The sequence below is a fragment of the Toxotes jaculatrix genome, chromosome 2 (genome assembly GCF_017976425.1).
Source record: "Toxotes jaculatrix isolate fToxJac2 chromosome 2, fToxJac2.pri, whole genome shotgun sequence".
Lineage (NCBI taxonomy): Eukaryota > Metazoa > Chordata > Actinopteri > Toxotidae > Toxotes > Toxotes jaculatrix.
In genome coordinates, this window is record NC_054395.1 from 27,984,658 (window position 1) to 28,011,959 (window position 27,302).

A 27,302-nucleotide genomic window follows, 5' to 3' on the forward strand; every position below is an offset into this window, starting at 1 on the left:
CGTAATCAAACCCAGATTTGATCAGATGTATGATTTCAATCATCACTGCAGGAGGATTTTCTAAGTGTGCAGAGCATATTTTAAAGCACAGGAAAAAAAAAACCCACATATACAGGCAGTGTTTTTTTTTTTTTTTTCTTTAAATATATGGTGAAGTTATGTTTGGCAGCATGGGACTGCCTCTGAAAAAAAAAAAAAAAAAAATTGGGGCGGGTAATGCAATTTCATGCAATGACATCACTTTTCCTGAACCCAAACAGTGAACGCCGAGGCAGAGGAGGAAAGCGGCTGCAGCAGGCAGAGGAGGACGCCGCTACAGCCATGAGCACAGGCAGCTAGAAACCCTCCGAGAAACAGTGCTGCGTTTTAAACCTTCCTGTGCCATGGCACGGCTGCCTGGTCTCCGCCGGTTTCCAACCAAATGAGGTGAGTTTGTTAAATAACGACGACGATGATAATAATAATAATAATAATAATACAAATCTGTAAAATGCGGCTTCATGCGCGGTAATGGTTCGTTCGGTCGAGGCATTTGCTGGATACCGACTCTGAGCTTTCGGCGTGCTTTTCATTGTTTTAACATCCACAGGAAAGTAAAGGTCTGTTCGGATATAAGGGATGTCTGAGTGTGTGTGTGTGTGTGTGTGTGTGTGTGTGTGTGTTTTAGTGTGTTAGTAACATTAAACGCCTTTTGTGTTTTCCTACATTTTCCCTGTTTGCGTGCAAGGGCGTAACAGCAGTACCCGTGTCGGAGGGGACCCATTTCGGTGCAGGGTTTTGGGTTTAGAGGGCCTGTCCCTGAGAAAGCAGAAAATGTGGACGTCTTCTTTTTTTTTTTTTTTTTTTTTTTGTCTCGAGCCGTGTCCTTTCAGTCCAAATCCAAATTTATTTATTTTTTGTTTAACTGCAGCTGGACACACATCCTGACGCAGTTTGTGAATCATTTTGCGGGTTGAAACCTGAAAAGGGAACATGGAAAAGGAACTGTCATCTGAGTCCTGACAGTGGCTCGTTTTTCATGTCACACTGATGCAGAGGAATAAACTGCGATTCATTAATGCAGGCTCTGTTTAAAAAAAACATCCTGGCTGTGACTGGAGACGGTGATACTCCACCACCACCACCAGGCTGGATTTACACCACATCAGCTTCACAGTGATAATGTTAGAGAAAGAGATGTGAATATGTCTGCAGCAGGGCTGTAGAGGAGGATAAACCACCCCGCTTTATGTAATATGAAGTTGGGCCACTTCTAAGGAGGATTAATCCAAAATAATCAGTTTACCCTGATAAATCACTGCAGCACAGGGATGTTTTTGTGTTTGAGCTTATTGTAAACCCGCTGATTTAAAGTCTCCTTCCGCTCAAAAATGGTGTTTTCCTTGTTATTACTTCGCCGGGATGTTTGACCTTCACTGTGCAGACTGATGAGTTAAATCTGTTTTCACATGTACCTGCTGTGGGGGAGGAAAGTTACTCTGCACTCACCTGGAATCTCAGTCTGTGACGTGTGTGTAGAGGAGAGGGTTTTCTGACATCAAAACTCCTCTGAAGACAGTCGCAACTTAAAGCTGACAGTGCACAGACACTGAGAGTGGACTTTTCAGTGTAGGAGGAGACATCTTGTGTCCAGCAGACGAAGTAAAAACCATATCTGAGGTTTTTTGGGGTTTTTTTTACGTCTTAAACGTGCCTGGAGAGGATCTTAAAATGTTTTTATTGGTGCAAAGCCACTGTTTATCTGTTCTCATGTTCATTTTCAGTTTATGCATAAACACTAGAAGAACATGGTGTGTAGAAACACGCTTTTATTAGCATTCTCTTTCCCTGATACGCTTAAAATTAGGTTAAATTTAGGACCGATAGCCAGGTTAGATACCAGCCTTTATCAGCTTATTGCACACGTATCAGTATCGGTGTATATGTTGGCCAGTTCAGTTTGTTCAGCAGAGAGCATGGACAGGTTGATGTTGTAAATATCAATATCAGTATTTCCTCCAAAATCCAGAATCGGCTGGTCTTTACCTGAGTGCACCACGAAGAGGGAGGAGAAGGAAGTGAAAACAGAATTTAGACAGGTTTCTACTTAAACGTTGCCCAAATTTCGACCAGATTTCCAGAGAATCTGCAAAAGAAGATGCAAATTATTTCCATCCACCACTGTTACGTGAGATGACGTAATGAAAACGGTGCCGGTCAAACCTCAAATGATGTAGAAAACAGGTCTGAAATGTTTTATTTCTGTTTGTTTCATGTATTTTTTGAGGGAAGTTGGAGTCTTCTCATCGTTTCCTGCGGGTTTTTTTTTTTTTTTTTGTCTCATCAGTGGAAACTAAAGTGACATTTAAGTCACATGTTTAATATACGTCAAGGTTTTTGTGATATTTTAAGTTTTTTAAAACTTTATTTTAGGTGTTTCCTCTCAGGGTTTTTTTTTATGTCCGGCAGCAGCAGCACAAAGTTTGTGGTGGGACTGAAATGAATGACCAGTGTTCATGGTGACGGGCTGAGTTTCGTCACAGTAGCAAAAAGTCATTCAGGGTTTAGGGCTGCAATTAATGACTAGTTTAATTATTGATTGATCAATTAAACATTTGATCAACAAAATGTCAGAAAACAGTAAAGATGTTTATCACAGCTTCCTAAAGCCCAAAGCTGACATCTTCAAATTGCTTGTTTTTTCAGACCAAACCTAAAAAACAGTAATTTTGTTGATCACAAAAGTCAAAGAGAAACAACAGTTCCTCACAGTTAAGGAGCTGGAGCAAACCGATAATCTGCTATAAACATAGCTGCTGATTCTTTTTTTGTCTGTTGACTAATTGACATGGTTTCAGCTCTGATAAGGTTACATCGATTTGACCGGTGCCCACACTGCCCAGTATCAGTTTCCCATGTTTTAAACAAAAATATTTCCATAGAGGATCTTTAACAATGCTGCGTCTCAGTAAAGGTGATACCCTCCACATTTTCTGAATGGCATTCTGGCCACGAGGAGCGGATTGTTTCTTGTTAGTTTTCACATTGTGAAGGATTTTTTTATTGGCAGTAAAACGCGTGCCAGTAATCTTGATAGGTTGTAGGGCTGTTTTGGAGATTAAACAACATTCAAAACATCCAAGATATTTTGGTGCAGCTATTACAGAGTCGTGTTGTTGGGGAAAAAACATCCAGGCTTAATGATCTGTGCCTGTTGGTTTGAGGCCAGATATACGCTCATGCTGTTTTCATTGTCTCATCGTTTTCTGAACAGAGACCAAGCTTTAGGTCAGGAGAAATAAGGATGGAAGGATTGTTTGAACTCTTTTGAATTATAGGCTCTAAGAGATGGCCGGCATTCAGCCTGTAAAATATTTAAGTTTCACTGAAGATCTCCTATGAAACGCTCAATGAATCTTTTAGTGTTTGCAGGCAGCATTTTTCCAAAATTTGCTTTGAAAAGAAATGACGTATCCCTCGTGTCTTTTCCAGTTTTTCTGTTGATGTAATGTTGCAGTTTGTTGTTTTTGGAAACTGCTGACAAATTTCGTATATCACGTAAGAAATTCTTGTAGACTTAGTGGCACAAAGGCCCGCCAGGAGCTAAGTGACGGACTAGTTTCTCGAAAAATACAACGAAAAGGTTCGAGATGAGGGGATTTGATCTCAGCTCTCCCTCCAGACATGTTTGAAAAGAGTTCTTCAGTGATTTAGCGTCGCACTGCTGTGACATCGTTGGACATAAAATGGAGAGTTTAAGACCAAAACTGATGCAGCAGAGCCAGAGAAATTTTTATTCTTTCCTGTCAAAACCTACATTACCCACAATGCAACTCGACTGTCTCGTCCTGAGATGTGGGTGCGTTGTTGTAGTAGCAGCTAATGTAGCCTCGAGCTTCCAGCAGAGATGATGTGCAGTGGTCTGGTAAACTCGCTTCTTTCTAAATCCACACTGAACAGTTTTCTAATTTTCACTTGAGTCACTTGAAGAACTTTAGACTTTAGCCACGATAAAGTTAAACTCCTCGACATAAGATTTCTCCTGCTTCAAAGAAAAGTCCACGCTCGACTTTTACATTTTGTGTACGTTTCACGTTGGACCGTGATTGTGCTGTTTCTCAGTCACGTTCCCAAACTCAGATCTAAGATGAGCTCAGAGGAATTTTCCTCCTTCAGCAGATGAAGGTGAAAACAACCTTCATCTGCAGACTCATACATCACTGTGCACAGTGAAGCAACTAAGAGCAAAACATATTTTTGAGTGGAAGGAGACTTTAAATGTTCCACCACAGGGACGAGGCGTGCGGCGTTGTACATGTATAGTCTACTTTGCTGAGTCCATTGGGTGGAATTATTGGAATTTCTTAGTTGACTTGTGTAACTGAAAGAATAAAGAACACGAGCAGTGGAGAGCGGGAGGATTTCAGAGTCAATGTGTCCGAGTGTGTCACATTTGGAACAATATTTGGTCAAGAACACGAGGACCCGCCGCCGCCGCTGTGAACATCTCATCCTGAGGAATGACCTCAGAGCTGCCGAGGGGGTTCTGCGGATAAATGTGGTTCCACTCTGCTCTCGCTAGATTACGTTTATGGTCTGTGTGCCCGTGTTTGAGCTCGATTGAAGTTTTGCGAGAGCTCTGTCCCAGTGCAACTTTGGAGATTGCATATCCCAGCTGTGCCGCATTACATCATGAAAAGCCGAGCCAGTGACTTATTCAAGTGTAATGGGCAGTATAAGTGCTCGCTCGCTCTGTTCGCCTCTAATTGTTCACAGATGTTCTGCACGCCTTTGTGTCCCACATCTTGTTGCAGCCGGTTCACACAGACGCCACATACGGTGTTCAGACTTTATTACAGAGGGGAAACCTTGCATGGAGTAAGTGTTTAATTTGGCCGTTGGTTCTGTTAACTGGTTTTGGTTATTAAATCGTTTATTGGGCGTTGCAGTCCACCACAAAACGTAACAGAGCTATAACAAGGAGGCGAACAATCGATTTGTTGATCGACAGAAAATTAATTGCGAACAGTTGTGATGACTGAGCAGAGTCTGCCAACACGCCGTCGCCAGCCAAGCCTTCGCCTCTGTCAATTCAGGAAGCTGATTTTACAACAAACTGTGACATGTTCGGAAACGAGTTCATCGTTTGAGGGATTTTTCTCTCAAAATTGTCAAAGATCACCAAAGTCCAGCTTCTCAGACAGTTTCCTGCTTTTCTTTGGGTTTTGAGCTTTTGGTTGGACAAAACAGGCAACTGGTCCATTAGTTGTTTGACAGATTAGTGATTTAATGTTTAAGGCGTTTCTAAAGCAAACCCTTTCTCTGCTCTGTATGAATGTAAACGGAATATCTTTGTGTTTCGGAGTGTTTGCTCAGACGTAACGAGGCGTTTGAAGATGTCAGATTTGGCTTTTTGAGGCTGTGATGACCGTTTTCACCGTTCAGACAATCAACTAATCCACAAATAGCCAACAGATTAATCACATTAATAAAACATTAATAAAAATAATTGTTGTTTGCAGCTCTTAGACACAGCACAGTGTGTGTGTAGTGTTGAGACTGCACCTGATAATCATTATCATTTAATTTTCAGTTTATTTTTTCTATTTGTGTTCCCATGACACGTTCCCAGCGTCTAATGTGGCGTCTTCAGATGTCTTGTTTTGTCCAACAGTCTACCACCCCAAAATAATCGGTTTAAAATGATAAAAAACACAAAATGCATCACATTTTCACGTTTTTTGAGCTGGAACTGGAGCATGTTTGACATTTTCTTCACTATCTTTGCTTTGTAAACGGCAAAAATGATGCAAACCGTTTGATTTATTTCTCTGTTCATAAACGAATCGTTGCAGCTCTACGTGGCCATATCTGTGGTGGACCTGACTTCAGGCGTCTTGAGTGAAAAAAAAAAAAAAGTTGGTTGTAATGGAGCAAAAGACCTTACAGACTGTCAAGGTCAGTCCGCCTGTGAAATATCACTTTATTAGGTCGTAGTTCAGCAGTTTTACAGGGAGGAAACAGCAACGGGACAATAATTTAGTCAGTTTGAAGTCTGGTAGGGGTGCGCAGACAGGTCAGATCCTCCTGTAGTCGACCTATCTCTCTGGTGCCCCCCCCCCAACCACCACCACCACCTCCCCTCCTTGCATGAACGGCCCTGCTTTGAAGATAGGCCAGCCTGAGACTGGGACCTGTCCTTATCAGCTATCAGCTCAGCCCTTTATCGGCCCTCTGTCTGATGCATGCAGGTACTGTATTCCTGTAGTTAACCGTGGTTATGCACCAAAGGCACCTCTGGAGTCTGCATCAGCGTCGCAGAATATTCATCAGCTCCTCCACAGAGTCGGTGCGATACGGCAAAGCTCACAGCAGGAGGGCGGGCCGAGACTGAGAGCTCCGCAAGACGTCGGCGTCGCGGCTGTTTACGAGCACACGGTGCACATATTCTGATCAAAGGAATTATCTTTGCCTGCATCGTTTTCCCCACAGCCCTTTTGTTTTCTCCCATTTGAACCCAGTCGCCTCGACCCAGGCCTTATTAGGATTATTTATATGCGCGTCGGGGAGGATATTAGCCGAAGAAGTCGCAAAGAACAACCTAAAGCGTCGGCTCTGTGCTTTCCTTCTGCACATGAACTGCACTGGAGCCCGCTGTGTCAAATATGGCCTCTGAAATATGCATGATTGAATATGCTTGAGGAATCTTAATAGTATGCGAGAGTGCTCCCTCCAAATGCAGGGGACTCATTCAAAATCCACCCCACAGAGGAATCTGTGGTCGTACAAACATTGAATTTGGCAAAAACGCTGCTTTTAGCTTCTGCAGCTGTAACAAACATTCGATTCATCGGTCGGGCCAGAGAAAATATGGCTTGGAATGTAGCTTTAATCAGTTCAGGCAAAGCGGGTCCCCACACCACGTCCTGTTTGGCCACAAAAAAGATTAAATGGCTGTAATTTTTCTCAGTTTTTATGCAGACACAATCTCTTAGGTTCTCAGCTCAGATTTATGTTGTGAGTTACGACCCGTGAAAACTTGGATTAAGTCTTTGCAGATAAAAAATAACAGCGACCGTGGGCGGTCATGTCTGTATTCAGGCTGCCTCGTATCCTCTGCGTTGCACAGTGTTTCTTTGTGCACCCCCTGCAGTTTATTTTCATTTGTCTTAAAATAAGTTGTTATTGAGGAGCTTCGTGCGTCCTCCCCCCACCCCTTCAATCCCTAAACCCTCTCCCACAAGGTGCTCACTGAAACGCTGGTGTTTTGAAATTCTCATGAGCTTCCTGTTTCAAAAGCTCTCCCGTCGGTCCGACCTACATGCCGTGAAAAACATCGACGCTCTTCCTATGGAGGTTGTGTTTGTCAGTGTGATGGAGAGCAGATTGTTTGGAGGCTTAAACAAGGATCTCCATATATATCCCTCCATATTATCTTTTTATTCTGTACCATAAATAGATCTTCCTCTTGGCCAGACCTTGGGAAAAGGATGTGGATGATGAGTGTGCCTGGCTGGGCTGACTCCTGGTCGAGTTTGAGCCGCTGCGGCTGGCGGCCAGATGTGGCCAGATGTGGAGAAACTGTCCATCGCCAAACCACTTGTGCTCCTCCTATACCTTCTTTTGGCCAGTGCCATTGTTCTTTACATGCCTGGAGTGTGTATCACACACACACACACAGTTGAATGTAGTCTGGCTCTCTCCGGGTTACACTGGTGATTCTGGTTCTGCTGACTCTGGGTTTACTAACCCAGCTGTGAGCCACCATGACGTGAAAGAGGAGAGAAGTTTTTAATCACAGGAAACACCATAAGAACCGTGAGCCGAGTATTTAATATGAAAGGAAATGAAATGAAGATCATCATGAGGAAATGAAGTTACATCAGCAGCGAAAAGAGCGAGGTTAAAAATATAAAACATACTCGGCCGGATCAACCTCCTCCTTTCTTTATTTCCTCAGGCTCCTGGAAACCGTCCTGCATTCTAAAGCTGAAATGATTTGTTGACTAATTGATTGGCAGAAAAATTTATTGACATTTAATTTAAGCCATTTTCTGTCCCGGGAATAATGAAAGAGATTTTTCGCTATTTTCTGACATTTTATATAAAGAACAATCAGCTGATTATTGAAGAAAATCATTTTATGACTTTATTATTTTATTGTAAGCTGTAAACTGTCAGCTTCACACGTTCTGATCCCTGCAGTTTAGTTCACCGTGGTGATCTGCTGTGGTTTAAGATGCTCTGTTAGACCTCGCGTCGCGGTACCCGTGTTTTACACTGTGCTCCTGCTAATGTAGCGGCTGAATGGACGGGACACGGTTGCTGCCTCTGACCTGGATTAACTTCTCTGGCTCCGGCGGCGCGTCTTGTTCAGCCTCCACATTTTTTTCCAGTCGTGTCAGGGTTCAGTAGTTTGGTGCGAATATGACTCACTGAGGATCAGGTAGTAAAGACGTTTGCTGACACACATGGAAACGTCGCGTAGAGCTGGACAGAATACAGTTGCTCCTCTGGCAGGCGGTCTGGATCCACAGCTCGTAGTCTGGTTGGCGGGGGACACGACATCTCTGTGGAGTATTTACCGTGGTATGAAACCTGCCTTTATAGGGGCCGTGACAAACGGTTTTCATTACCGGGCTTTTATGATTGAAGAAATGAAGTGGAGAGCGTACTTTGAATCCTGAAAGGACTGTGAGGGATTCATTAAGGTCACCGCAGCTCAGGAATGAGACTGTGATAAAAACAAAGTCAGCTCTAAAGTTGTGAATAGTGCTGAAAGTAATGATTATTTCCTTTTTATTTTCTTAAAATCGATTAATTGTTTTGCTTAAAAAATAGTGATAAAAGCCCAAACTGACACATTCTGAAACCCAAACAAGTAAAATCAGTGATCACAACACAATAAATAAATAAAACAGAATAGTTAATGGCCTCAAGCATTATAATTAAAAGCTGGATTAAAGGTGTATGTTTAACATTTAAACATTTAAACCTGCAATAAGTGATTTTTCTGGCAACTTGGGCAGCAGCAAGTTGTGAACCCAGCACTGACATATCGTGTTTTAAGTTGATTTTGTGATTAGTACGTCCAGTATTCGCTCTGTTTTGGTCTCTACCACCTCCTGAGACAAATGTCTGACTCTTTAGCTTCTGAATGCTGCAGTTTGTCCACCAGCTGGTCTCTGACCGTGTCTGTCTGCTGCTTGGTGCTGAGCAGGTAGAGGACAGAGTGAGAGTGAACCAGAGCAGTGAAGCTGAAACTCGCTGCAGAGCTCCGTAAAGCCGAGGGAAGCTGCAGACTCAGGTGATAATCCTCTGTTATTACTGTGTGTGAAATGACATTGTTTTCACATTGTCATTGTCACACGTAGTTATTATAAAGATATTAACACTTTGAGCTGCTCTCAGATCCTCGGGCTCACAACGTAAAGATAAAAAAAGCTGCTGCACAAAAACTGAAAGACTCTGAGGACATTGGACCTGAGGGACGAGCATGTGAGACAAATGGACCGGTGCAAGACCGTGATGTGCTATAAAGTTTTTATTTTAAAATTCAATTTGGAAACTGGAAGCAAACCAGTGTTAGGACAGTGAAATAGGTGTGAGGTGTTTAAGGCCGCAACTAATTACTATTTTCATCCAATTATTTTTTCAATTAACTGTTTAGTCTATAAAATGCTAAATGATAATTTGTGTCACATGATGAGAGAAGCAGCAGAAGCTGAAACCAGAGAATATTTAAGAGATTTGCTTAATAATGTCTGAAGCTATTAATCGATTATCAGAAATAGTTGCTGATTAACTTTCTGTTCAGGTCGATTTGCTGACTTGAGTTAATTTCTCTCGCCTTTGTGCGCGTTAGGTGCGATCACCAAACCAGACTGTCGCCGGCCGCAGATAACGTCTGGCTCGCTGCGCCTCCTGACTTCCTAATGAGGTCTGACTAAACCGAGGCTTCATACATATTAACGGGAGAAGCTTCCTCCGACACCGCCGGGGTTTTTTACAGCCACAGCTGTAGACCCTGCTCGTCTCCTCGCCGAGGCCTGTGTCACACTTCTCGTAGGTGGATCAGCTCCCCGTCCTCACATGGAGCTGTGCACATTACTGCCCATTAAACTGTCTGCCCCCTCAATGGGGGTTTTGTGCCCCATGAGTCTGATTTACAACTCTTAATTCAGAATTTCCCTGACTCTTCCCTCGCTTCAGCCGCCATCTGACCTCCAACAGTAACGGTGGACCATCTGCTAACGGATCGCTGCTTTCTGTATCTTTGCTAAGGCTTCCTGCAGCCGACGATTATTTTTAATAAATCTCCCAAATGTGTTTTTGATTAATCGTTTAAAATGTTAACAAATACTGTATCAAAAATATTTTTATAAAAGTTAGTTTACTGTCATAAGTAAAAGGTAGGAAATCTTCACATGTAAGAGGCAAACAAGCAAGTTTACTGCCTTAAAATATTATTAGAACAATTTAGGGCTGTAGCTGTTTTTATTATCGGCTCATCTGCTGATTATTTTATGGATTAATCGTTTTATTTCCTTGGCCAACAAAAATTTCCACCACTATTTTCTAAAACCCAGTGGCATTTACAGTGTTTGCATTGGCGAAAACCCAAAAGATATAAAATTTATTTTTAACTTGGTAAGAAAAAAAAGCGGCAAATCGTCATAATTTACAAACTGAGACCAGATAAAATCATATAAGAGAGAAAAGCAGCAGATCCCGACAGTGGAGAAGCTGGAACCAGCTACGTTTTGGCTTTTTTTCTTCTTCTAATCATTGAATGAACTCATCGTTTGAGCTCCAGTCTTGTGTGAGTGGCTGGTTTGGTCCTTTGTTTTTCCGGCTCTGAAGATTCCCTGTGTCACTTTATGTAATCAGGACACAAGGAGCCGTGTGTATGTAAATTGCTTGTTTGGAAAAAAGGTGTCGCTGAGTGTGATGACAGTGTGACAGCAAGGCCTGCTTTACATGTTGTTTGAATGTGAAGTCAGTCACATGTCAGCGTCCTCTGCCCCTGAGGGGTCAAAGGCAAGTTTTCCTCCAGTAAGACACATTTTATTGCCCCTTGACATTCTTAGTATCCGGCTCTCTTTATGTCCACTTCACTTTTTTTTTGAGCAGTTAGTGAAGAAGATCCTCACTCGGGGGGAAAGTGGATGGTGGAGGGCAGTGTGTGTGTGTGTGTGTGTGTGTGTGTGTGTGTGTGTGTGTTTGGGGTGGGGGGGGGGGGGGGGGGGTGACAATAGGCCTTTTATGTTGAGAATTATCCTCATTCCCTTGTGTTAGCTCCAGGGAACCATGTGACCAGCTCTCATTCAGGTCATGTCGGCCTGTTCAGCCTTTGACCCTCTTAGAAGTGAAGCTACTTCCTCAATGTCCCATTCATGTCCCATACAGATGTCTGTGAGCGTTAACGCCTGACGCAGCAGAGGTATGACGATCCCCTGACAGGCCTTCATTCAGTTTTTTTTCCGCCCCAAGTGACACGAGCAGTTAACTGCTCATGTGCCGCGCTGCTGTGTCTTCGACTCCCACATGTGGATTGTGCTGATAGAGCCACATTTTTTTTTTCTCAAGTTTGTCTTAAAACATGACTCACATGAACAGATGTGCTACAGAAGCAGCTTTTTTTTTGCTTCCTGTAATCACACCCCTGCTCATACTGGCCTGTAAAAGATCCTAACGTCCGTCCAGTGGACGAGACGGAGGGACAAACCCCTCACTTTTCATTCTGTGAAAAAATATATTTTGTACTAATAAGATCAGTTCAGCCAGATGAACACACGCACTCTTGCACAATCCTAATGACGGAGACGGTCAAAACTTTGTCCCAGTTTTCCTGATGACCAGTCCAACACTGGGCACACTGTGACGACTCCCTCCTACTCACCCGTCCCCAGAGGGACACCCCATAAGCACCACCACACAATCACGGACAAATACAACACACACACACACACACGCATCCACACAGTCGTCCTGTGGGAGGCCGCCACGTTCCACGCTTCACGGCACGGACAGAGGGACAGAGCGCACGGGGTGAATTCAGCAGTGAAACACACAAATCTGTCGTTTCGTTTCCTTCTGAGTTTTTAAGTGAATATACAGAAATCCCGGAGCTTTGTCAGTGCGTGTCACGCAGACCGCACCGCCGTGCTTCTCCTACCACTGTTAATGATGGATTAAATATCGTGGGACGTGAACTTTTTTTGACTTCTGCCGGTGGGGGAGGGAGGGGGTGGTAGGAAATGGGGGACCAGAAAAAGTTTGAGAAGCAGCGAGTGTGCAAACGAATCTCTGATCAAAGCTCTCGTCTCTCCTCGCAGCAAGTTCCACTTGAAGTTTGTGCATATGAAATCAATATTTCATAACTTCTGTGGCTCATCTCGTTTTCAGGTTGTAGTCTGATCAGACTGACTTAATTAATGCCTATTAATTTAGAAGCTAACACTAAAAACTGGCTTCTGGCTGAACAACAGCTGATCTCAGATCGAAATCTTCGAGTTTTCCACCTCAGCCAAACATAAAAAGGCTTCTTTTCTATATATTTTATTTGATTATTATTGATTATGTGATTATTACTTGGACTTTCCTTGCTGAGCTGAGGTGGAGGAACAGTAACAGCAACAAAGAAGGATTTTAGTAATAAAAAGACCGTAACTCTGGAAATGATCCACTGGGTTTATCTGACCCAGACGGGGCTGAGGCCTCATGTTAAACTTCTGATAAACCTTTGAATTTATTTTTAATTAATTTCATAATGAAGTTTATCTAAAGTTTAAGGACTGTGGAAGGGCAGAGTTGGAAATTGGTGATTTGATCTTTTGTAATGAGTTTCAGTGGCAGCATAATGATCATGTTCAGGTTCTCTCTCTCTCTCTCAGCCACTAGGTGGACTCAGATTAGAGGCCTGGCAGTGAGGACAGACTGGGCAGGACGACCATATGTGTTAGTAAATCCTCACTGGACACAAGCTCTTTTGATCTGGGTGATTTTTGATGTGAAGCTCAGCGTCTGTCGTGGGGTTTTTTTTCTCTTTGTTGTGGTTAAATCTTGATGACCTGTGCAGTTTTCCAAAGGCAGCTCAGCTCATGTGATAGTATTTAATGCAGCAGTTGGTCTTTGGGTTTTTCCCTGATTTTCCACACTTTGATTTATCAGTGTCCGTTTGTTTGATTTTATTTTTTTTTGTTAGATTTAAAGCGTAGTTTGTTCGGCTTCTGTATTTTCGGGTGTAGAAATTGAAATTCTGCTGTGAATCTGGGGCAGTTCTGTACTCGCCAAACTGGCCCAACTGTTTTGGTCAAATCTGAATGACAATGGCTTGAAACAACTGACATTCATGTGAAGCCCCCCTGGGGCACTTGATTTTGACCATAGGAAGTCTGGTGTGGGGCAGAGTCGATTCAGGTCAGGTCTCTTGTCTACTCAATTAGGGTCAAATTAAAAAAAGGATCGCTCATGTATTATAGATCTGTTTAAAAAGAAACGGTTTGCAGAGGAAATCCCAGGGATGTTTTGCCGTTTCCGTTATTGCTTTATTGTGTTATCCTCCCACATTCTGGTCATGAAAGCCGCGTTTTCTTCGTGTTGTTGTTGTTGTTGTTGTCCTCGTCGTCGTCTCGACGCCCAGTCATTTTGTCATCAGACTTGGTTTAGTGTGTCTGGTATGTCTGGGGGTATGAGGATGAGGTGGCTTCATTAACCAGGAGACCAGATGAGTCACTCGGGCTGAAAACCACGGAGAGATGAACCACACTGAGACTCTGAGCTGACCAGTTCAGACTCGACACCGACAGTAGAACAGGCACAGACTCATTCACAGAAATCACAGGGACTGTGTGTGAGAGAACGACTGTATTAGAGCTGATTCAGTTTCTGGATCCAGGTTCAGCAGCTTTTCGCTGTTTTATATGATGATAAGCTGAAAATCACTGGGTCGGCAAAACGGGACGTTTAAATATGTCACATCAAATCCTGGGAAATTAAAAATGTCAGGAGATCAACCGATTACCGGAAATAAATGGCAGATATTTTGATCATCGATGAATCATTAAAGTCTTCACTAGGTCCAGCTTCAACAGTAATTTTAACATAATTAACATAAACAGACAATCTTGATAAATGTCCACTGGATTTTTATTATAGTTATGGATATGTTTTTTATGTTTTTTATAGTTGAAAACTGAACCATGTAACTGAGACTGTTTATAAATCACCTCAGACTTTCATCGCGTATCTTTGGATTTCGTGTGTCGGACAAAACAAAGAATATGAAGACGTCAGTTCAGGCTCTGCCAACCTGTGATGGACATTTTCAGGATTTTCTTTCACTTTAAAGACCAAAAGAATCAGTTCATGGAGAAAATAATCAGCACACTGAAAAATAATTGTGAGTTTAGGACCTGAATCCCGTGTGTTTCGTGTTCTGAATTCATTCTGATTTCCTGTGACTCTCCTCAGTGCAGCCACACAGGACCCAGTCCAACACTTCTTACCAGTGTGATTGAGAAAGACAATCCTCTTAGCACAGAGCCTGCCTTCTTTCTAGGGCACTGAATGGCTGTGTGCAGAAGTCCTGTCAGTTCAGCCCGGCTGTCGGATATCCTCTCTCTGTTACGTTCCTTTGTCCGCTCCGTGGTAGGGTCTCTCTTTTGAAACACAACCCCCCTCTCCTCCTCTTTATGGCCCGAGCCGGCAGCTGCAGGGTTAATGTTTAGCAGCAGCAGTACAGGCAGTCAGAGAGGCAGGAGTTGTAGGAGGGGGGAGGAGGTGGAGGAGGTGGGGAGAGGGAGAGCGGCAGAGAGGTGGGGGCTGGTCCACAGCTGTTGTAGTAGGCAGGGTCTATTGGGGTAGGAAGCCTGCCTCACTCGCCCTGGAACAATGGGAGACATGGCAGCCTCTGCAGACAGCACAGACACACACACAATGCACATGCCCAAGGACAGGGGCCTTTTCTAGCTGTAGCATAGAGGAAACCGGCTTCCTCGCCACACTCAGAGGGTGACGGCACTTTTACGGGGGGAAAATAATCTCCTCCGCAGCCAGAAGACAGAAATGTAAGGTTGTGGCCTCTCTGTCGCTCTCTCTTTTTTTTTTTCTTCTTCTCCCCCTCTTTTCTGGTGCCTTACATTTCATTCTGCTGTGAGGAGATCTCAGATGCGCTGACTGGATGACTGAAGAGGCAGCAGGAGGAAGGTGAGCTGACCCAAAATCTGTGCTGCTGGTCGGGGAGGTGAGGGAGCAGGGGAGGGTGGAATTTGTGGATGTGTAAATACTGATTCATTTCTAACAGCTGACATGCTGTTTGCTGGGCCTCTCGCTCTGTCTCCCTGTTGTGACGCTGTTTCTGTGTCAAACTGAAGCGGATTTTTGCTTCTTATAGAATTAAGTGAAGTGACAGTGAGGGACCATGATTTGTTTGGTTTTCCGGCGCTGACTTGATGTGAATGGACGTAATGACTCTTAGGGCAGGTCTGATTTGTGCTGTGTCTGTGTGTGTGTTGTGTGTGTGTGCGTGTGTGTGTGTTTGTGTGTGTGTTTAGGTTAGCATTGATATCTGTGGGCTAGCTTACATTTTAGGAGCATTTAGCAGCAAACCGAGCAGTGCTACCACCCGCTGTCGTCTTTTTTTTTTTTTTTTTTTTTTAATTGTGGTGAAACCAACACGGGCTCATGTAGGATTGTTTTGGCCGCAGTGAACAAAGTGTCATAAATCTGCCAAACGTGTACGTTGGTGGTGAACGGCGCGGCCTAAATGTTGTTTGTGGCTGAAGGTGCGTTGTGTCAGAGATGCACGGGGCCCATGATGTGTTTCCTGGGTGTGGAGGTTGCCTGGCACAGATTTAAGGAGGATCCCTGCGTTCTGTTTGATTGCTCTCAGACGTCCGTGGCTCACATCCAACCTTTCAGGCCTTTTGGGAAAGGGAGCTCCCCTCCTCCATCCCCTCCCCCCACCTCCTCTCCACTGCCTCCTCCGCTCCTCATCCCAAATATTGCTTGTGTACGATTCGTCTCGGTTCATATAGCCAAACATCAGACAGGAAACGGCACAGAGGGAGCGCGCCAGCCTGATTCTGTCTCACCCACATCTCTGCGCCTCTTTGATATTTATCTGCATCTGTATTAATGATGCAGACAATTGGGTGATAATGGTGTGTCTGCAAAAAAAAAAAAAAAAGAAGAAGAAAAAATCGACTTTGGCCTACATTTGTTTGGGGGGGGAAAAGACTCAAGTCTTCCCCGATCTTGTTTAATTCCATCATGTGAGGATTTAGGCTTTTGTCACATTGTTTACATCTCCCACCTACACACTTTGCCTACACAGCAAGAACTTCAATCTGCGCCTTTCCAGATTGGCAGATGGAAAGGGTGGTGTTTGACATATCCTGAGACGGCCTTGCCTTTGCCAAATCCCCAAGAGTGCGACTGACATGATTTAAGAAGCTTTTGTGCATTTCTTCTCTCTGCTTCGGCTGAGTCGCCTTTGAATTTTTTTTTTTTTTTTTTTTTTCCAGCCTTGCCCTCATTCCATGAATCTCATCTACTCGTCCTCCCTCATCTGCAGCATCTCACCAAAACCTTTTTGAAAACCTGGATTTGATTCACTCAAACATTTCATCATTTTCTCGGTGTCCAGCCGTCAAAAATCAAAGTCTGGTCCTCAGTAAATAAATACTGTTGTTTTTTTTTTTTGGCTGCTGTGATCTGCCATCTTTGGGATTTTGCTCCATGACACGGATCACAGATCACGGTCTGTATTTTTTTTTTTTCCTTTTCTCGGTATCAGGTGTAGCAGGGAGGACACTGCCAGACCAGATGATCTGCTCTCGCTCTATTAAAACCCAGATTGAGAGGGCAGATGCTCAACACCTCTAATCCCATTTCAGTTTGACAAGATCTAACAGGATCAGGCCCTGTTACCCTATAGAACTGCATTTGGGAATGAAGAGTTAATGCTGCAGCTCGGCACCTAAACATATCTGGAGCGATAAGACAGAACACTGACCGAGGAGGCGCTGCAGCGGACGGGGCGTCCCATTTAGGTTACAAAAGAAACCTTTGTAGAAAGTAAACATAACTAACAGGGAACTCGGTTAATGGGGGAATCCCACATTAGACTAAAACTTTAAAAAAAAAAAATTGTGTGGCGCGTCCTACGTTATCAGAAAGACATAAAAGGTGAGTTCTTAAACGCTGTGTCTGCTGAATTATTCATCCATCTTTCTTTCATTACACTTTACAATGATTCAGAGATGAAAGGAAAGACGAGAGGAGGAGAGATTGAGGACGAGAGTGAGATGGAGGAGTGGGGGCTTGTGGTCTTGGCATGGCTGGCGTCTGCCGAGCGCTGGTATCTCCCCAGGGCGGTGCAGCGTCTTCCTCTCCTCCCGGTTTCCTGTTCGCTGCAGCCATTGCCCGCCACAGCCCATCACAGAGGTGACACTGGCCTCAGCTCCTCCACCCCCCACCAACGCAAAACCATCAAAAGCCATCAAACTTTTCACGATCTCATTACACACGGTCAGACCTTGTGGTTTCTGTCTTGTGATTGACAGAGACGCAGACAGGACTGGCAGAGATGTCCGGAGGTTTTTATTTGTTTTAATGAATTAAAACGTGTCCATGTGTTTTCTCCTCCTCAGCTCCTTGGTTTTGTTGCTGGGAGACAGAGGAGCCTGACAGGAGACCGACTCCTCTTCAAGCATCATAAGGAGAGCTGAAACCACAGGTGAGTGCGTTCAAACTTTATTGTATCACTAGCGATTATTTTCTTTACTGAATTGATCCTCAGATTAGTTTCTTAATGAATTGATTAATTGTTTTGGTCCAAAAACTGTCAGACAGTAGTAAAAGTTTCCCCATCATCAATTCGCTGAGACCAACGCGACATCTTCAAGCAGCTTGTTGAAAGATATTTCATTTGCAGTGATATAAATCAGAGAACAGCAAATCCTCACATTTTAGACGCTGGAAGCACCAAATACGAGGTTTTTGTGTTTCAAAAACCTCTTAAACGATTCATTTTCTTTAAAAAGAAATGAAAAATGCTGTTCACACCTCGTAGTTTTGCTTCTTTTCTCTGACCAATCATCGAAACCTGAATATATTCAATGGACTGTTACATATGACAGAGAGAAACAGGAAATCCTCATCTTTGAGAAAGTGGAACCAGGAACGTTTGACCTTTTTCACTGAAAAATAACTGAAACTGGTGTTCAGACAAGTTCCCGTTTCATTTTATATCGATTATTCAACCAAACGTTAAAGCTGTAGTTTGTTGTGAAAAACGGATTCTGTCTCGGTGGTTTTTCACCCTTGAAAAGTTAAACCGACCTTTGCAGCAGTCGCTGCTGGGTAATTTGTTTAAAGGACACCGTGGCTATTTATTTACCGTAGATGACACATTAGTTTTCCTCTGGTGTCAAGTTGCACTTTATTTGTTTGCCGATGAATGCACACCAGTGTCCCCGCAGCTCACATTTTTCATGTACAGGTATCCATTTGACTCATTTCATGAAGAACAAAGGCTCCACATGCTCGCTGGGCTCGCAGGCGAACACATGATCCTCTGTTTTGTTCAGCGATTGGAGCTTTAAGCTGCACTTTGTTTACACTTGGCAATGTCAGATTTAGTGGTTGTGTTTCTGAGACGGGTGGATTTTCAAAAACTAAACAAAAAGCTTTGTGCTGACTTTGACCTCCACTTTTATCTGTTTGCTCTTTTTGTCTTCTTCCTTTTTTTTTAATGAATTACAGCAGCTTTGTTTGTATTCTCTGACATATCCCTTCATTTTTACCGTCATAAAAACAACCAAAACTTTCTTTATTGCTTAGTCATTGCTCATGTTCTGTAGAAGGAACATGGCCGTTGTGTTTGTTGCTGTGGAGGCACGAAGGTTTGGAGGACATTTTACATTACAGCACTTCAGATGGGATGGTATCTCATGAGCAGGGCTGCGACTAGTGTTTATTTTCACTATTTATTAAAGTGCAGATTAGTTTCTGATGTAACTGATTTGGTCGTTTGTTCTGTAAAGTGTCTGACTGTAAAGTGTAATTTCCAAACAGTTGAAGATGAAGGTTTCAAATGTCCAAAACCCAAATATATCCAGGTTATTCTCATATGTGAGAAGTAGGTGTTTGGCAATTCAGCTTGAAAACTGGTTAGAATTATTCCTTGGTTATTAAGGTCTCATCTAAATTATCTGTGCTTCTGTCAAACCAATCAATCAGTGAAAATGCTGCTGTGATGAGTAAAAATAATCTAATCATCATCTCCCTGATTATACTTTCACTTAAGTGACATTTTCAGTGCAGAGTTTTTACTTGTAATTGTAATTGATTACAGTATTTGTACCTTTACTTTAGTAAAGTATCTGTAATACTCTTCCACCACCGCCTGCCAGGCGGTCGGGCCACTCAGCAGTGCAGTGTGCAGAGCAGCAGCATTAACTCTCTCTTTGCATTCCCCTCGTGGCTTCTGTCTGTCGGCCTCTGACAGCTCCAGCGGCTGTAAGTCTGCCAGGCGAGCTCAGCGGAGGGAGCTCCCTGGCACCGCAGCCCCCGTCGGACCACACCGAGCCTCGGCTCTGCCCTGTCAATGAGCCTCTGTGTGCACAGCTTCAGGCCGGTCGCAGGCTCCTAAACCGCCATCATGGCGACAGCACTGCAGTTTACAAAGCAGCCAGCGGTGCTTTCTCTCTCTCTCTCTCTGTTTATTTTCACCTCTCGGTGTTTTCAGAGGAATTAATTCAGACATTAATGAAAGTTTGTTTGTGTTGCACCTTTCAACAACAAGAGATTTGAAGACACTGAGTTTTAAAGGGAAGACGAGGCGATGGAAAAAGACGTGAATTCGATCAGTTCAGTCGATTAATTGATTAGTCTTTTGATATTTAATCATTTCAGTCATTTTTCAGGCAAAAATGACAAACGTTGTCTGGTTCCAGCTCCTAAAGTGTGCTTTTCTCTTTGTTTTACGATATTAACTGAATATCTTTGGGTTTTGAAACGTTGGTCGGACAAAACGAGTCTTTTGAAGAAGCCATCTTTGACTGTGTGAAATGAAAACAGACATTTCTCACTTATTTTCTGATTTTTTTTTTTAAACGAGGTGATTAATCTGTTGATAAGAGGGAAAAAATCAGAAGATTAATAAATGTTATTTGCAGCCATAAATCAAACCACAGCCTCACAGAATCCATGACGCAGATCAGTGTTTGTTAAACTCGTAATAAATTATATCCAGTTATGTTTTTTTTTCCTCCAAACTTTAACTTTAACTGCACATTTAGTTGTGAATAGTTAATGTTATAGATACATGTTTAAAGATTTGGGGAAATGCATGGTGCTTTACATGAAGAAGTGAGAGTTGACCTCGGATGCTGTGGGACTTTGGAGAGTGTAGACCTGCCCCAGATGGTCTGAGTGGTCTGGTCTGGACAAGATCAGTTGATCGGTTTTTTGATCGGGCGTCGATAGGATCTAGATCAGCGGTTGTTTTTAAGGCCTGTTGGATTCTGGACAAAAGGAGAAACAACGTGTTTTGAGAGATTCTTCTTTCTCGTGGCGTTTTTCAGCGAAAGCTTGTGACGTTCGCTCTGCACATCAAAAGAAACCACAGTGGCGGCAGAACCACATTTTCATGTTATATTTAGAATCACTTTTGTTGTCTTTTGGTCCACGCTGTAATTTCCATGTGAATGTTCACAAACACAGGGAGATGTGTGCATGTTTCTCAGCCCTGCCGCTGCCCGGAGCTTTAATGTGCATTAGTGAAGAGAAGAGCTGGTATTTATAATTACTCAGCAACGTTCCTGCACCCAAGGTCAGATGGATGGCTAATATCTGCTTCCGTTCTTAGATGGGCGTCATTGATCAGCCGTCCATTATACGTGTGGATTTGGCTGCGCTCGGTCAGTCGCAGCTCAATAAGCACCCTCCACTCTGGACGCTGCTGCTTGGGTTTGTCAGTCAGAGTTCACAATCCGCGGCCCGATCGCGTTCGATAATCTTCCTGTAAACGCTTTGCAAACAGCTCTAGTTACACAAAGCCTGGCAGGTCTCCATTGGTTTCTTTTGAAGCTATCAGAAGCTATTGATCATTTCCCAGTACTGGGTTTTATTCTTTGTGTATGTGTTGTTTACATATTCAGGGCTAGGAATTGTGTTTTTTTGTTTTTTTAATCCCAGTATCAACAGGACGACCTGAGTTTCTGAAGCTGCAGCTAACGATTATTTTCATTGTAGATTAATCTGCAGATTATTGTCTTAATTAATCAGTGAATCACTTGGTTCAGTAAAAGAACTGAAAAATGTTCAAAGGTCCAAGATGATGTCTTCAAATGTCTTGTTTTGTCAGACAAACGGTCTATAAACCAAATAATTCCAGTTTTCTATCATGTAAAACTCATTTTCATGTTGGGAGGCTGGAAAATGGAATTGGAAATGAAAAACCTATGAATTGTTTTTCTACAAAACCCTTTTTTTTTTTATTTTAAAGGATAAGTTTAGTACCTTTCTGTTCTTCTGCTCATGTCTTCACGTCCCAGTCCCCCGTGGCGCTCAGACACAGTCCCATTCATTCCTGCTGAGAACATAAACCTGTAAAGAAGCTATAATCAGTGTTTTTTGTATTAACAGTGGATGGTATGGCTGCGTGTAGGTGAAAGGGGTCAGCCGTAGTAAGATTTATCGCCCAGCTCTGCGGTTCTCCTCAGCTCTGCAGAGCTTTTTAGCATCTGTGAGCTCGTGGTTTGGGTTTTACAGGCTGCACCTTTTTACTGTTCTAGGTCACTTTTGGTGCCATTTCCAGCTGCAGCAGGCAGCTGTTTCTGAAAAGGAAAAACTCGACGTACACCTCTGCTCAGCACTGAAAGGCAAACTGACACAGTTAGAGACTGGCCGGTGAACACAGTGGAGCATTCAGAAGCATAAGAGCTGGACGTTTCCCTCAGGAGCTGGTAGAGAATAAAAACAGGGTGAAACTTAAATTCACCTGCTGTTCAGAAACACGACTCCAGGTGAATGATAATGTTTTTTTTTTTTTTACTGTAACAGCTGGATCTGTAAATAAACAGCTGTTTGTGTTCACTGTATCATCTTAAAAGGTGATAAGATGTCCGTGATGTGTTCACAGCTTATTTCTGCTGCCTCCACACGACCAAACAAACTGAAGACGCAGGTGTAAAACCTTCTAAGGTCCAAACACACAATGTCTTAAATATATATAAAAAATAATTTCCTAAACCCGCTGAGCTCTGTGGTTTTAAACAAACGTTACCCAAGCAGAAGTAAGTAGTGCATTTGTTGGGGACTATTTTCAGCTCTGGATTAAGCAGTGGCATGATGGTGTGTGTGTGTGTGTGTGTGTGTGTGTGTGTGTGTGTGTGTGTGTGTGTGTGTGTGTGTGTGTGTGTGTGTGTGTGGGATTGAGTCAGAAATACTGTGTGTGTGTGCGTGTGTGTGTGTGTGTGTTCAAAGCCAGAAAGGAACGTGTCACTGAGGTGCAAAGGTGTGAATCACTGATGTGTTTTTAATAGTTTTTGAACAACAGTGGAAATCTGTGTCTGTTCTTAGATCAGTGACTTCTTATTGATGTTATAACTTCTGCTGTGAAGATATATTTTACATTATTACTGTTTTATTATATTATCATTCGTCATGTTCATACACCAGCCTCCGCTCATGGCTGCCCACAGGAGGAGTTACAGTGTTTTACGTCTGCTTACAGCTACGTTATAATGTTATAATATTATAAAATGTTATATTAAATGTCAATAAGCTGCTCATAAATTGTAAATGGGAGGTTAAAGAAACGTGTTACCCTTTTTAATTTTGTCTAAATCACCGACAACTTTGCCTAAGACACAAAATATTTGAAATTCCAGCTTCAGTTACGCTGCAGATTTCAAAACACTGAAGACTCGTTTCCTTTGGTAAATGCACCAGGCCTGTAAATATTTGAACGTTTCTCAGTGCATTTATGTGTACAAGGTTTGTGCGGGTGCGTGTGTGTGCGTGTGTGTGTGTGTGTCACCTGTGCAGGTCAGGTTTAACACTGCTGGAAACTGTGCCAGTTCCTGATTGGCCTCCAGCCACAGAATCAGGCTCTTCTCATCCGCTCTAATGACTCCTTAAGATGTGTCGGTTGGATCTGGGTCCACGTCGACACACCTACTTCCCCTCGTGACAGTCAACACGCACACATACACACACATCGAGACACACCTGGATCCATGCCTACTCGACTGGTCCTCGGCCATATGCCCTGCAGTGTAGCACGCTCGCAGTCTCAGGCAGCCTGTGAGCTCAGCGTGGTGCGGCAGTTTGATCTGTGGATTTGTCGAAGCTGCACAGAAATATGGACACAAAGGCTCATCTCTCTGCACAGTGTGTGTATCTGAAACAATGCAGGATGCATGGATTAATGTGTCTGCTCAGTAATCCTCAGCATACAGCAGGTACCGCGATGCAGAGTCAACAACAGGCGGTGCAGCGTCCGTGTTTGTGTTTCCCGTCGAGGACCAAACTCTGAAGCGGCGTTGAAGCGAAATCTCACGGCCGTCAGATAAACAGAGTGTAAACACAGTGTAATGGTGGTAATAACGTTAACGTCACTCTTGGAGATGAGAACAGCGTCTGATGTGAAGCAGACCTCAGTTTACTGGTATCTCCAGTGTCTGCTTTAATTTGCTTGGAGAAGCAGATGGGTGAGGTTTTCTGCAGCGGGACGGTGCAGACGCAGGCGGCGAGGGCTGAGACGATCAGTCGATCGACAGAAAATTAATCATCAACAGATCTGACACTCGATTTAATCAGTTGTGAAGCAAAGATGCCGGACATCCACTGTTCCCTTCTTCCCAAACTGTGGGGATTTGCTGTTTTTTCCTGTTTATTGTCTTTGTAAACTGAATACCTTTGTGTTCTGGCATCTCGTTCGGACAAAATGAGCCTTTTCTGGGAAATTAACTCCAACATTTTTCACTGCTTCATTTTCTCCTTCTGCAGATTTTAGTTTCATGAACTAAAATCTGTCTAATCAGTTCCCTCTGACTGTCCAGCTGCCAAAATCCAGACACAGAGAAGAGAGTAGTGAATGTGAGTCACCTTCAGTTGTTACAGAGCTGAAGTGTTCGTTGGACTTCTTTTGCCCTGGGTTTCGTCTCTCAGGTTACACACAGGCCGCCCCGTGTGACTGCTTTGAGGTTGTTTGGCCCTGCGAAGCCTGAGAGGAAGATTTTGACATGAGTCTCTGATGCTGAGATCAGGGCTCTCGGGGGCCGGGGGTGTGGAGGGGTGAGGGGGGGGCAGACCATCTGTTGCATGACTCTGTTGTTCTTGTTGTTGAAGATATTTCTTTATGACTCTGGCTGTGCGTTTGAGCCCGTTGTTGTGAGACAGAAACAGCTAAAGTGCTTCCTCTCAGTACTGTGCATCTATCAGATGACCTGCACTCTGATTTATAGGTAACATAGGAAACTAAATGTGATTTAAAATGTGGTTAGTGCTCTAACAACTCAACTTTCATAGCATTTCTCATTTTTGTTGAATCCTTTCATGGAAAGCACGAAAACCATTTTCATGTTGGTTGAAATGTTGTTGACATTTGGTAAAGGTAGTCACGGGAACCAGAGGATGAATCCTGACGACTTTGATCCCCTGACTTTTCCTCATAGTTCATGACTAAACACCTGCAAAGTTCATGATGTACCTGTCAGCTTCAGCTGTACTTAGAATGTTAACACGCTAAGCTAAGGAGGTGAATATGGTAAAGTCGGCTCTGAGTCTCCTGAAGCCACAGGAGCCAAACTGCTTTCAGTCACGGTTTGGTCCAGATTCACTGCCTGATTTAAATCAGATGTGTCAGTCAGATCATTGCACAGACAGGGTTGTAGTTATGGCTCGGTGCTGCAAAAATAAACATATATTGTGACTTTAGAGAAATAGAGGAAGCTCTTATTTTGGTCGTTTGTCTTCCAGAGGCCGATGTTTCCTGCCTCTCGTTTGCAGGAGCGATCATTGTTTTGTGTAGCGACTGTGACGGTTACAGTTTCACCCTCTGTGCTGCAGATGAGAACAATGTCTGATGAGACAGAGCAGAGAATGTGCGACGAGGACTTCGGTTCGGACGAGGAGGGCGAGGAGGGAGACGTGGAGTCTTACCTGGAGGACAACAGCAGCGAGCTCATGGACCGACTGAGAGAGCTGGAGGTGAGTAAACAAAGACAAACAATAAACAAACTCCGCTTCCCAAACCACATACGGATTAAAATGCTAATGAGCAGTTAAGCAAATTGGAAAGTGGCTAATGGAGTGTGACTTTGGTGAGACGCTTAATCCCACCATGACGGTCAAAATAGTTAAACTCTCTCTGTCCCTCCATCGAAACTACTGTCAACATTAAACATGTTTAAAAATACTGAAATTATCTTTTTTTTTAATTGAATTTTCAAACCGTTCAGAAGGAAACAGATTACTCAGAGACACAGAAATTAGATTTTGATAAAAACCATTTGCAAAATGTTTTTATTCCAGTGAACGTGGGAAAAATAAATAAGGATCTATATTTTCATTAAATGTTCCTCTTATAGTTGAAATGATCCATTTTCTGTGTTATCTGCTGTTATAAATTATATGGTGACAAATCTTCACCTCTGCAGTTTTTTTTTTTGTTTGTTTGTTTTCTTATGTCCACTTGGGCTCGGTCATGTAACATAACATAAATTACTCAACTGTTCGTATTTTCCATGTTAACATGTTTCGTTTCTTTACGTTTTCCTCACAGGCGGAGAATTCAGCTCTGATGTTGGCAAACGAGAGTCAGAGGGAAGCGTATGAGAGATGCTTGGATGAGGTGAGTTCATGTTATTAAAGCAATTTAAAAAGGAAAAATGAGAAATTCAGCTAAGTCACTTTAGAAAAGTTAACTCTGCCTGTAAAATGTCCTCTTACGTTAAAAGGTGGCCAACCACGTGGTCCAAGCTCTGCTGAATCAAAAGGTAACGTGAACTAAACCTTACCTACCTGTGTATTTATTCATGTATGTATATATGTCATAGACTGAGACCCGTCAGTTGTCTTACTGCTCCGTCTGTCTCTGAACAGGATCTGAGAGAGGAGTGCATCAAGCTGAAGATGTTGGTGTTTGACCTGGAGAGGCAGAACCGAGCGCTTTGTGAGCTTTTTCAGCAGAAACTGCCAAACCACCCCACTGCTCACTACCAGGTAAATGAACTTCCTCTGCCGTCACTCAGAAATGATCATGAATTAAATGCAGTGAGTGAAAAGCAGCATCGTGTGTGTAGAGATTTGCCTCGTTTCATTAAAAACAGTCAAATGGTCTCATGGAAAAACAGAAAAACAAGAAATAATAATGACGATACCTGCAAAAATAAAAAGAGAGAATGAGACAACGGCAGAAGGAATTGTAGCATTAGCTTCATAATGTTAAGTCTGCTGCAGTACTTTACTGTATAGTAGTACAAGTAGTAATACAACAATGCAAATGTGCAGAAGTATTATTATTAAATGTATGTACATTGATTAATATTATCGGGTACAGCCTTTAGTTATTGTTCATTTAACAGGAAAGAAGCACAAAACATTTATTCCTCTAAATAAAGTGAAAAGCTAATTTCCATCTGTCGTCCCTCAGCGGAGGCAAACGGAGGCACAGTCAAAGATGATGTTTGTGGTGAATTAAAACCTCACACTTTGAAAACGGACACATCCATATTACTTCATGAAGAAAAGGAAAAACGGGCAGTTTAACATCAGCGCAGCTTTCAGTATCCGTCAGCTCTCTGATGCTCAGAAGTAAAGAATCTGCATCTGGCTGCATCTGTAACAACTGATTGTATTTTTTAAAGTTCTCTGAGAAATGTAGTGGAGTCAAAAGTACAATATAAAGCAGAAGTGGCTCAACACTGCACTGAGGTTTGATGTGTGAGTCACGCTCCACCTCTGTCGGTGTATCAGTGCTGGGCTCTGATTCCAGATGGAGCTGCTAATTTCTGTTTCACCTCCACCTCATTCTTTCAAACGCTGCTGAGCCAGTAATGGATCTCAAGTCTTTTCACCTCTGCTCCATATTGTTCCAGCAGATGCCAGGACGGTGTAGCTCCTCGTTGTCTGCGTGTACAATAGCATGCCGTGTATACAGTGTCCTTGTAATCGCCTTGTGAATCTCCTGTTACAGGTCCACGCGGGACCCCTCCCAGACTACAATGCACAGCTGCACAATGACTCTGCCAAACAGGTGGAGCCTGCACAGACTGAAGCACAAGCCAAGGTGATTATTACGCAGC

At 43.1% G+C, this 27,302-nt stretch overlaps 1 protein-coding gene across 3 annotated transcripts in view; it reads left to right on the top strand.

Annotated features, from left to right (window-relative positions):
* The first annotated feature begins 273 nt into the window (after positions 1-273).
* The window catches only part of nckap5l (NCK-associated protein 5-like), a 35,162-nt gene continuing 8,133 nt past the window's right edge, over positions 274-27,302 (top strand). For 2 of the 3 annotated variants that reach the window (XM_041049019.1, XM_041049021.1), the window contains exons 1-7: positions 274-426; positions 17,637-17,722; positions 25,066-25,206; positions 25,781-25,849; positions 25,956-25,994; positions 26,101-26,220; positions 27,194-27,286. In XM_041049019.1, coding sequence (XP_040904953.1) covers positions 25,066-25,206; positions 25,781-25,849; positions 25,956-25,994; positions 26,101-26,220; positions 27,194-27,286 — 462 coding nt within the window. In that variant the 5' untranslated portion in view covers positions 274-426; positions 17,637-17,722. Of the gene's footprint in view, positions 427-15,018; positions 15,190-17,636; positions 17,723-25,065; positions 25,207-25,780; positions 25,850-25,955; positions 25,995-26,100; positions 26,221-27,193; positions 27,287-27,302 lie in introns of those variants that run through there. The other variant, XM_041049020.1, reaches the window with a different exon arrangement.